The sequence below is a fragment of the Jaculus jaculus genome, chromosome 12 (assembly GCF_020740685.1).
Source record: "Jaculus jaculus isolate mJacJac1 chromosome 12, mJacJac1.mat.Y.cur, whole genome shotgun sequence".
In the NCBI taxonomy this organism is placed as follows: domain Eukaryota; kingdom Metazoa; phylum Chordata; class Mammalia; order Rodentia; family Dipodidae; genus Jaculus; species Jaculus jaculus.
The window spans coordinates 40101391-40112435 of record NC_059113.1 but is presented as its reverse complement, the minus strand read 5'-3'; the positions used below and the strand labels follow the sequence as shown (position 1 = coordinate 40112435).

Here is an 11045-nt window from a genome sequence, read left to right as displayed (position 1 = left end):
CGAGGCCTCGGGGAGGAGGGGAGGGGGCGGGCCCTGGAGCCGCCTGGGTGACGGGGCACAGCCCCGGGGCCGGCCCTGTAGCCGGATTCCCGCGCCGGGCGGGGCGGCCCCGCCCTCGGCTCCGCCTCCGCTCCGTGCCCGCACACCTGGCGGGCAGGTAGCCGGTGCCGATCCGTCCGTCGGGAGGCTGCCTAGACCGGCGAGCTGCTGGTCCGCCCCGGGCCCGGAGGCTGCGCTCTCTGTCGGGCGGGAACCATGGACCCGGGCCCGGAGGACGCGGCCGCAGAGGTACCGCCCGCGCCCCGGCCCCGCCGCCGCCGCTCCCTGCGCCGCCTGTTCAGCCGCTTCCTGCTGGCGCTGGGCAGCCGCTCCCGGCCGGGAGAGTCACCGCCCCGACCCCGACCCCCACCCCAGCCTGGGCCGGACGATGGCGATGGGGGTTTTGCCTGCGTCCCGGGCCCGGGTCCATCCATCTCCGGGAGCCCCGGACCGGAGCGCCCTCCTCCTCCTCCGGGACCCCAACCCCAACTCCCCGCCGGCGACGGGGCGCGGCCGCCCGGCGCGCAGGGCTTGAAGAACCACGGCAACACCTGTTTCATGAACGCCGTGGTGCAGTGTCTCAGCAACACCGACCTGCTGGCCGAGTTCCTGGCGCTTGGGCGCTACCGGGCGGCGCCCGGCCGCGCCGAGGTCACCGAGCAGCTGGCGGCGCTGGTGCGCGCGCTCTGGACGCGCGAATACACGCCCCAACTTTCTGCCGAGTTCAAGGTAGGCAGCGCCCCGCAGCCACCCCCGGCAGCCCGCGGCACCCTCCTCCGGACCCTTCCGATCTGGCTTCCAGAAAAGCTCGTGGACCACCACCAGGAAAGGATTTTCGCGGGGCCTCTGTAGATGTCACTTAACCAGTCCAGTCTCCGGTTACCGCCTTTGTTTCAAGGCGATGTGTTACGCTACGGCTTGCATATATGTGTTTTCTTTATGAATTAATTTCTCCCAGGTATTTTGAGCGGAGGTGGAGAGAGTGAGAGAGAGACAGGGAGCGCTGGCAGTCCTTAGGGGACGCAGCAGTTTTGCATTCAACAGTTGTTGAAGTGTCGGGAGGAGGCTTACTGTGGCCAGCATTGCCAAGGCCAGGGCGAGTTCCACAACTGGAAGTGGTCTTTGAAGGGCCCTGCTCAGTGTAAGGTGGTGGGTGCTTGCGTGGAGATCTGAATGCTGGGAGAGACCGCAGCCATGCCCACATCTAGGAATCAGGCAGGCAGAGGGATCAGTTAGATACCAAGGGCCTAGGCCTAAAGGAGATGTGTATTGCAGACGGAATCGAAGTAGTGTTGCTGGAGTTCTGGAGACAGACGCGGGCCACCAGGTCATGTCTGACCTTGGAGGCATGGAAGCAGTGGGAAAAGGCTATGGATTATTCTCACCCCAGCGACCACTGAGAACCAGTGGGCCAGGTGCTGTGGTGAGCAGGAGAGGGGAGTCAATGGGTGTACTATTTTGCAGATGGCATCCTTTAATTCAGATTCAATCCCCACAGCCTGTGAGCATGAGATTGGCTTTTATCATCTGCAAGATCATGTTCTCCTTGTGGAGAATGCCATGAGGTCATGAGACTAAATTGTGTGTACCCCTTCACTCTGGGTTAACATGGGGTCCCAGTGAGATGAAAATACTCCTGAACATTGATACACAAAGGCTTGCTTCTTGCTTCAACACCACAGCTTTGCTGGGCAGAGCTAAAGTTCTGCCCCACTAGTGATTAGTACATTTTTTTAAAGTGGGGGGGGGCGGTGGGAGGCCTGTCATTCTTCATTCGGTAAGCATCAATGTTTCTTGAGTTTCAGCCTGAGAAAGCCATCTTTGCTAGGTCACCTTCAAGGAGACCAACCTGCATCTTCCTCTCCTACCTCTGTTCCTGAAGAAGCACATTTTTGGGCAACATTAGCCTTTCAAATCTGAGAGGCAGTGTAGTATAGCGATTAAGAGCAAGGTCGCGGGGGCTCCGTGACTTTGAACAAGCTAATCTGTGCCTCAGTTCTTCTCATTCGTACAATTGGACCATAATGACTACTCCTTTATTAAAAGGTTGTATTAACTCAGCGACATGTAAGAGTGCTGAGGATGGTGCCTGGCTCCAGGGAAGTGTTCGTTATTCTAGAATTACACCACATCTGTAAAGACCTAGAGGAGGAAGGGAGGTGATCTTTGAGTAAGTTTTCTTTAGCCGGATGCATTCACTCCCACTTACTACAGCACAATGAGAGAGATGAGTAGTTTGGAAAAACCACTCAAATTTGTAATCACTGTCAATGACTCACCAGGGTTTCCTATCTTTCTCTACTGTCAAATCCCCAGGGTCTGGGAGCTCCTGTGTGCCTTGAGGAAACTGAAAAATTAAGTTGTTAATGGGGGAGATATGGTCTGGGAATTTCCTGGGACTTTCAGGTAGTCAACCTTGGAGGACAGTGCAGAGGATTTCAGACTCCTAGAATGTTAAACGTTAGGGATTGAAATCTTGGGGGATCTTCTTTCTTTTTAATGGATGATGAAAAACTTTCATTTACCCAGCACATTTTGGATGTGGAGACACTGCTGGGAACCTGGGCTATGTGATGACTGACAAGTCCAATCCCAGATCTTGGGGCTGCTCTCTGGAAGTTCACTGCCTAGTGGAGAAATGGTGTCAGTATGGTAGTGACAAAGGCAGATTAGAACTAGTGACAAGCTAGAAAGGCAAAAAGTACAAGGTGTTCTGACAGTGTGGTCAGAGGATGTGATTTAGGTGTGAAGCAGGGCGGGCTCCCTTGGAGAGGGACTGAGCATTGAGTTGGGATTTGAGCTGAGATGTCAACTAAGGACATGGAAGGTGGGAAAGAAAGTGCATTCCTGGCCCAGGAAGTGAAAATGACTGCTGTGGAGGGGGTGGGGCCAAGGCTGAGAGACCAGTCATATGCATCCATGAAAGCTTATGTGTCTGTTTTTGTTTTTTCAAGGTAGGGTCTCACTGTAGCCCAGGCTGACCTGGAACTCACTATGTAGTCTCAGGGTGGGCTTGAACTCACAGCAATCCTCCTATCTCTGCCTCCCAAGGGCTGGGATTAAAGGTGTGTGCCACCATGCCCCGCTGAAAGTTTATGTGTCTAGGGCTGAGAGGGTGAAACATTGGTTGGGGATGAGCCATGTAAGGTATTATTAAGGAGATTAAGCTTTCCGATAGATTGTTAGCCTCCTACTCATGAAGGGGCCAGCATAGTGGACATTACTCCAATCCTACAAATGGGATGGGATGATTGTTCCCTTTCTTGAACCCACAGTCACTTCAACTTCCCACACTGTTTTCACAAAACAAATTCAATACACTTTAAGAATCTTCATATTGTTATCTATAATTCTTTACTTTTCTATTGATGTAGTTGAATATGTGTATTTCAAATAATTGGAATGTGTATACGGAAGATCTGTAACTCCATCCCTAGAGATAACCATCTTAAATTTACTGGAGTGTCTGAAAGTAGATGCCAACAATTGGAGATTCTGGTTCTGTATTCTGGCTTTTAAAATCATGTAAGTATTATCATATGACCTTCTGATCATTAAAATAATCAACAAAACTTTTAATGATTGTATATGTTATCAAAAGAACCACTCTTCCATAGAAATGCTACTGAACTATCCAGGTGTCCACTGAGCACACCATATTACAAGTCCTTTATTTAAATCATTTTCCTCCTCTTTCATCATTTCCATTCATTTAATTCCTACAAGTAGAATCACTTATTTAAAGAAAAGGAATAACTCTTGAATAGCCTTTTGCTTTTAAATTTTTTTATGTTTTTAATAAAAAAATCTTTGAGGTATAAATTATATGTAGTGAATACACCCATTTTATTTTTATTTTTTTGTTTTTTGAAGTAGGGTTTCACTCTAGCCCAGGCTGGCTAGGAATTCACTATGTAGTCTCAGGGTGGCCTGGAACTCACAGCAATCCTCCTACCTCAACCTTCTGAGTGTTGGGATTAAAGGTGTGCACCACCATACCCGGCAAGTATACTCATTTTAAGTGTAGAATTTAGTGTTTGAACAAGTGCATGTACCTGTGTAATATTGATCCATTTTAAATGTTTACTCACTTTTTTCTTTTTAAATTAACTTCATTGGGTTTATTATTTTCCCATCCACATTGATAAATTTCTTTCTAAATAATTATGTCAGATTTCAGATATATTTTCTTTGATTAATCCCTCCAGCTTTATGAAGCTTATAATTGACAAGTAAGAACTGTATATATTTGTGGTATATAGCATGGCATCTGGATACGTGTGCACATGATGAAGTGATTAATTCAAAATCAGTAGCATATCCATCAGTGCACATACTTAACATTTTTTGGCAGTGAGAACATTTAAGATCTATTTTCTTTGCAGTTTCCCAGTATATACTTTATTATTTGTTCTAGTATTACATTCTTTGTAATAGATGTCTATGACATTTACTCGAGGGGTAAAAAGAAAAAAAATTTGTTTTTCTTTTCATTTCTTTGATTAGGAGTGAGATGGAAGTGACTCACTCCCATGTTCCTTATCTATCTGCCCTTGGGATTGTCTCTTTCTGTAACCCTTCTGCTCTATCTTAAAGTTCCTTTTGTTTCTCTACCTTTATCATATTTGCTACAAATATTTTACCCAGATTATCTCATTTTTCCTCTTACCCCAATGCTACAGGTTTGAGATTTGATTGTTTTTTCTCTCTCTCTCACATACACAGACACACAGACAGACAGACAGACAGACAGACACACACACACACACACACACACACACACCCTTTTTTTTTTGGCCTTTTGTTTTGAACCAGGGTCACTCTATCCTAGGCTGCATTCTAAGTGTGCGTTCCAAGTGCTGGGATTAAAGGTGGGGTTTTAAATTATTTATTTGTTTTAATTTATTTAGTTATTACTTTTAAGGTAAAATTTCACTCTAGCCCAGGCTAACCTGAAACTCACTCTGTAGTCCCAGTGACCCTCCTACCTCTGCCTCCTTAGTGCTGGGGTTAAATGCACGTGCACCACCATACCCAGCTATCTATATATTTTTAAACCTAGAGTCTCACTGTCCAACCCAGGCTAGCCTAGAATTTAGTCCTTTTGCTTCAGTCTTTTGGGTATTGGGATTACAAGTATGCACCACTACACACTCAGCTATGTCATTTTTGTGATATATATATTTTATTTTATATACTTTCTACTTTTTTGTGGTTATAATAAGGACTTCAGCCATCTGGAATATCTCTTAGCTTATGTGCTTAAATTCAAATTTAGATCTACACTGATGTACTAGAAGCACTACCACTTATTTTTACCTTTTAATTTTTCTGTTATTTACTTTATTTACTTAATTTGGAGACAAGGTTTCATGTAGCCCAGACTGGCCTCCAATTTGCTATGTAGCTAAGCATGACCTTGATTGTCCTGCAGAAGCTTTTAAAAAATAAGGATTCTTGTCTGAGGAGATGGCTCAGCAGTTAAATGCGTGCTTGCAAAGCCTGCAGACCCAGGTCCGATCCTTCGGTACCCATGTAGCTCATGTGTCTGGAGTTTGTTTGCAGCGACAAGAGTCTGTGGTATGCCCATACTCTCTGCTCGCTCGCTCTCAAGTAAGTAAATAAAAACAGTAAAATTAAATAAATACATAAAGATTCCTTTATAACTTTTCCTCTTTTTTTTCTCTCTCTCTGTCTCTCTCTCTCTCCATACTGAGAATTGAACCCAGGTCCTTGCACATGCTAGGCAAGTGCCATACCAAGTCTCCATATCTCCAGCTTCCCCATCACACTTTTGTTTTGGAAGTTCTTGACAAAACAGTAAGACATAAAATGGAGATTTAGTACAAACTGTCAGACAGAAAGAAACTTGCTAAATGGTTCTAGAAATCCATATTTTAGAATTCTCGCTGTCATTCATGAGGTCAGAAGCAAAACAGAAAGTCAAAAGCAGTAACCACTTAGAATATATTAATATTAGATTTCATTTTCATTATTTAAAAACAACCAAAACCAGCCGGGCCTGGTAGCGCATGCCTTTAATCCCAGAACCTGGGAGGCAGAGGTAGGAGGATCATCGCAAGTTCGAGGCCACCCTGAGACTCCATAGTGAATTCTGGGTCAGCTTGGGCTAGAGTGAGACCCTACATTGAAAAACCAAAAAAATAAAAAGTAAAATAAAATAAACCAAAACCATTAAATAACTGGGAATAATAAGAAATACATTGAAAGTCATTAGCGTTTGAGGGCATACACACATGTGCATACACAGACAGCCACACTGTTGCAGGATATTAATTTCCTTGTCACCTGGCAATGGAAGTTTTGTTGTTTGTTTTTCTGGTGCTGGGGGTGGAACCCAGTAGGCTAGGCAAGCTCTCTACCATTGAGCTACATATTTAGCCCTTGATTTCTTGAGTCCAGGTTTTGCTGTGTAGCCTAGGCTAGGCTGGAATGTAAGATCCTCCTGCCTCAGCCTTTCCAGTGCTGGAATTAGAGGTGTGTACCACCACAGATAGCTGTCTTTCTAGATAATCTTGATTCATAGAGTTATCCTTGCTTATGACTCTCATTTCCTTAAACTAAGTCACCCAGAGTGGAATGACAATGTTTACACAGACAGGCAGTTTTCCAGGTCCTGCCGTCTGCCTTGAAGTTTTCAGGTTTTTCTCAGAGATTGATGGTGATGAGCAGGCCAAGAGGAAGAGAATCAATCTTATAGGACCAACAATGAGCTGAAAGAGTGGATCTCACTTGGAAGGCAGAACAAAGTGTAGATTGTAGAAAGCAGGCTTGAGGCACCTGAGTGGTGGTGGTGCGTACCTATAATCTGGAAATGGGAGGTGGAGACAGGAGGATCAGGAGTTCATTGTTCTCTATGGCTACATGAAATTCTACCTTAAAAATAAAATCCAAGAAACAGGGCAGAGACTAGTGGGAGATGTAAACTGGGGACAGACCAGAGGAACTTGGACTATGAGGTAAGGAGTAGAGGAGTAAGGAAGGAATTTTAGAACCTCCTGTTGGGCTGTTAAGGAAATTGGCCTGGTCCACTATGTGTCTCATGGGCTGGCAGGGGAGATGTGTGGAGTGTGGCCCCTACTTAGACTTCTGTAGGGCTCCTCACCTGGGTGAGTGGTAGTAAGAACTCACCAGCCAGTGGGAATGGCAATCTGCTATAGGGGGAGGGGAGAATCCAGACCGCTTGATGCTGACTTAGCAGCTGCTGACAGGAGGAGAATCTGAGAGAAGAGAAAAGGCTGGTGTTAGAGATTCTGCATTGGGGGGGCTGGCTGCACAACAGGAAAAAAAAAAGTAGTATTAGGAGGAAGATTTGAGGGTGGTATGGGGTAAGTTTGTCAGGTAAAATATAGGGCACCTGGTTAATTTTAAATGCAGATAGACCATAACTTTTTAGTGTAAATACACACACACACACACACACACACATATATATTCCAAATATCATATGGTACATATTTCTACTGAAACAGTTTCTCATTACCTGTTTGAAATTTAAATTAAGCTGGGTATCTGCTCTCTCTTTTTTTTTTAAATTTTTTTTTTGTTCATTATTTATTTATTTATTTGAGAGCGACAGACACAGAGAGAAAGACAGATAGAGGGAGAGAGAGAGAATGGGCGCGCCAGGGCTTCCAGCCTCTGCAAACGAACTCCAGACGCGTGCACCCCCTTGTGCATCTGGCTAACATGGGACCTGGGGAACGGAGCCTCAAACGGGGTCCTTAGGATTCACAGGAAAGCGCTTAACCGTTAAGCCATCTCTCCAGCCCATCTGCTCTCTCTCTCTCCTGTATGTGTGAATTTTGAAAATTGAACCCAGGGCAAGTCCTCTACCACTGTTAAGCAAGTTGCCCCACTACTGGGCCCCACTCCTCAGTCCCTCCCTATGTCTTCTGTTTCTCTTTGCTGCATTAAGCAATCAATCCCTGTATGGGGGTCCATGTGCAGGGAAGCTTAGGGAAGACTCCAAAATAAAGTGCTCACAATAAAGAACCAGATCCAGCATTTCAATGAAGGGAAGGAGCTGTGACATCATATTTTAGGGAGGCAGCTTTGCTGGCAGTGTGGCCATTCTCAAAAAAGAGAGCGGAGGCCATGGGAATGATGCATTCGGGTGGGAGGGGGAGCAGGTGAGACGACTGTTCACCTGTGTGGTGACCCATGGAGGGAAGGCCACTGGAGTGTGGGATCCCAGCAGTTAAGGACCGTGGCTCCAAGAAAGGACAGATAGGTGACGCTGTCAAAACATTCAGCAGGGGCTGGAGAGATGGCTTAGCTGCTAAGCGCTTGCCTGTGAAACCTGAGGACCCTGGTTTGAGGTTCATATTCCCCAGGACCCACATAAAGCCAGATGCATAAGGTGCCGCATGCATCTGAAGTTCGTTTGCAGTGGCTGGAAGCCCTGGTGCACCAATTCTCTCTCTCTCTCAAATAAAAATAAATTATATTAAAAATATATCGATTTATTTGCATGTGTGTGTATTTATGGGAATGTGTGCCATAGTGTGCGCATGTGGTGGTCAGAGGAGAGTGTTTATGTCTTCTACCTTCTTTGAGACCAGGTTTTTTTTATTTATTTATTTATTTATTTATTTATTTATTTATTTATTTATGTTTTTCAAGGTAGGTTCTCACTCTAGCCCAGGCTGACTTGGAATTCACTATGTAGTCTCAAGGTGGCTTCGAACTTATAGCGATCCTCCTACCTCTTGCCTCCTAAGTACTGGGATTAAAGGCATGTGCCACCATGCCCGGTGAGACCAGGTTGTTTCTTGTTGCTGCAAACGAACATAAGACTATGAATTTTGGGTTCTCTGGGCTTCACCTCTCATTGTCACATGGCCTTGGATCACAGGTGTATGCACACCTCTATGTCCAGCTTTATGTGGTGCTGGGAAGGATTGAACTCTGCCTGGCAGACTTTGCAAGCAACCACCTTTAACTGCTAAGCCATCTCCCCAGACCCCAGGAAAGGACATTTCTTCTACACAAGATTTGCTCATTATCGTCCCGGGTCAGGCTGAATGACAACCACATGGTAGCTTGTTGCTTATATCACCTTTATTCATTCGTTTCAAAGCCCAAAGTAATCTCTGCTTTTATTTCCTTTCAGAATGCTGTTTCTAAGTACGGCTCTCAGTTCCAAGGCAATTCCCAGCATGATGCCCTGGAATTCCTGCTCTGGTTGCTGGACCGTGTCCACGAGGACTTGGAGGGCTCGGCCCGGGGGCTGGTGTCTGAGAAGGTTAGTCACTCTCCAAACAGTACACCGCGTTGGACTGTCTCTTTCCTTTTTTTTCTGTGAATATTTACTCAACTTCTTAGATCCCTTTATATTCTGGCTACCGTATACACAGCGCTGGTCTCACTCCCTTCTTTCAGCTTTTGTTTGTTTAAACAAAGTGTTTCCTTCTATTGAAGTAATTCTTGTCCTCTCTAATCCCAGTGATACAGTGAGTAGGGTTTCATTATGGCTCATAGTTTGAAAAATTCTTTCCTTTAAAACTTTGTTCCGTGTATTATATGTGCTATAGGCGCTGGGCCTGCCGGGTACTGCTATGCTAACATACAATCTGCGCCCCTCTCACTTTGCTTTCGGTTGAAACACTTGATTCCTATCCCTCTCATAAATTCATTAAGAAAAGAAAAAGAACCCTTGGAAAGCTAAGCTTGGTGGTACATGCCTATAACCCCAGCACTTAGGAGACTAAGGCAGTAGGATCATGGGTTCAAGACCAGCCAAAGCTACATATGAGTTGGAGGTTGAGCTACATAGTGAGACTCTGTCTGAAAAATCAAAACAAACAACCCCAGCGGGTTGGGGAAACTTTGGAATGTTTTTCTGTGTTTTTGATTCATTACTTTCCCAGCCCTTCATGGTTTGCTTGAAGCCTAACATTCAGAGAAATAAAGAATGACTGTCTCAAGAAGCTCTAGCCTTTATTCTGTTTGAAGCTTTTCGACATACACAACTGTTCTTTCCCTTTTAAAATGCCACCATGCAACTTCAAGAACAAGAGACTGTGACCGTATATCAGAGGTTGGGTAACTTTCCCAAAGCCACACAGCTAAAGAAGGGTCTGAGTTAGGATTCTAGCTTAGGAGCTCTGGCTTCAAAGCTTATTTCCTTCCTTCCTTCCTTCCTTCCTTCCTTCCTTCCTTCCTTCCTTCCTTCCTTCCTTCCTTCCTTCCTTCCTCTATCTCTCTCTTTCATTCTTTCTTTCTTTTTAAATCACCCTGTGGGCTGGAGAGATGGCTCAGCAGTTAAAGATGCTCGTTTGAAAAACCTGATGGCGTGGGTTCAATTATCCAATACTCTTGTAAAGCCAGATGCACAAAGTGGCACATGTATTTAGAGTTCATTTACAGTGAGTGGCAGGTGGTCCTGGTATACCCATATTCATTCTCTCTCTCTCTCTCTCTCAAATTATTTTAAAATAATCATCAACCATATAGCTACCAAAGGACACAAATGAAACAAACCAATGCTCACTCCAACAAAACCTAGGAGGATCACCCATTACAAGATAGCAGTGGTTCCCCCAGGTTGTTCTTTTATATATAGTGTGTTTTTTTCTTCCTTCTTCAAGGAAGGGTCTCATTCTAGATGAAACTGACCTGGAATTCATTATGTAGTCTCAGGCTGGCTTTGACCTCATAGTGCTTCTCTTACCTCTGCCTTCCAAGTGCTGGTATTAAAAGCATGTGCCACCATACCCAGCTGTTTCCTTCCTTCCTTCCTTCCTTCCTTCCTTCCTTCCTTCCTTCCTTCCTTCCTTCCTTCCTTCCTTCCTTTATTTTTAATTGGTCCTTTTCAGATACTTTTAGTTGCAAGTGACAGAAATTTAGCTGGGTCAAACTTACAGACAGGACATTTGTAGGTTTTTAAAGCCCGCAGTTACAAGCGCTGCATCCGAGGCCCCAGACAGTGTCATAAGGTCTTTGACTCTGTCTCCATCTCTCTGGCTTAATTCTTACTCTGG

The 11045-nt window shown here is 45.2% G+C and overlaps 1 protein-coding gene across 2 annotated transcripts in view; it reads left to right on the top strand.

Annotated features, from left to right (window-relative positions):
* Positions 1–255: 255 nt before the first annotated feature.
* Positions 256–11045, top strand: part of Usp43 (ubiquitin specific peptidase 43) — a 79856-nt gene continuing 69066 nt past the window's right edge. For both annotated transcript variants that reach the window (XM_004663140.2, XM_004663139.2), the window contains exons 1-2: positions 256–768; positions 9176–9307. In XM_004663140.2, coding sequence (XP_004663197.2) covers positions 256–768; positions 9176–9307 — 645 coding nt within the window. The remainder of the gene's footprint in view (positions 769–9175; positions 9308–11045) is intronic.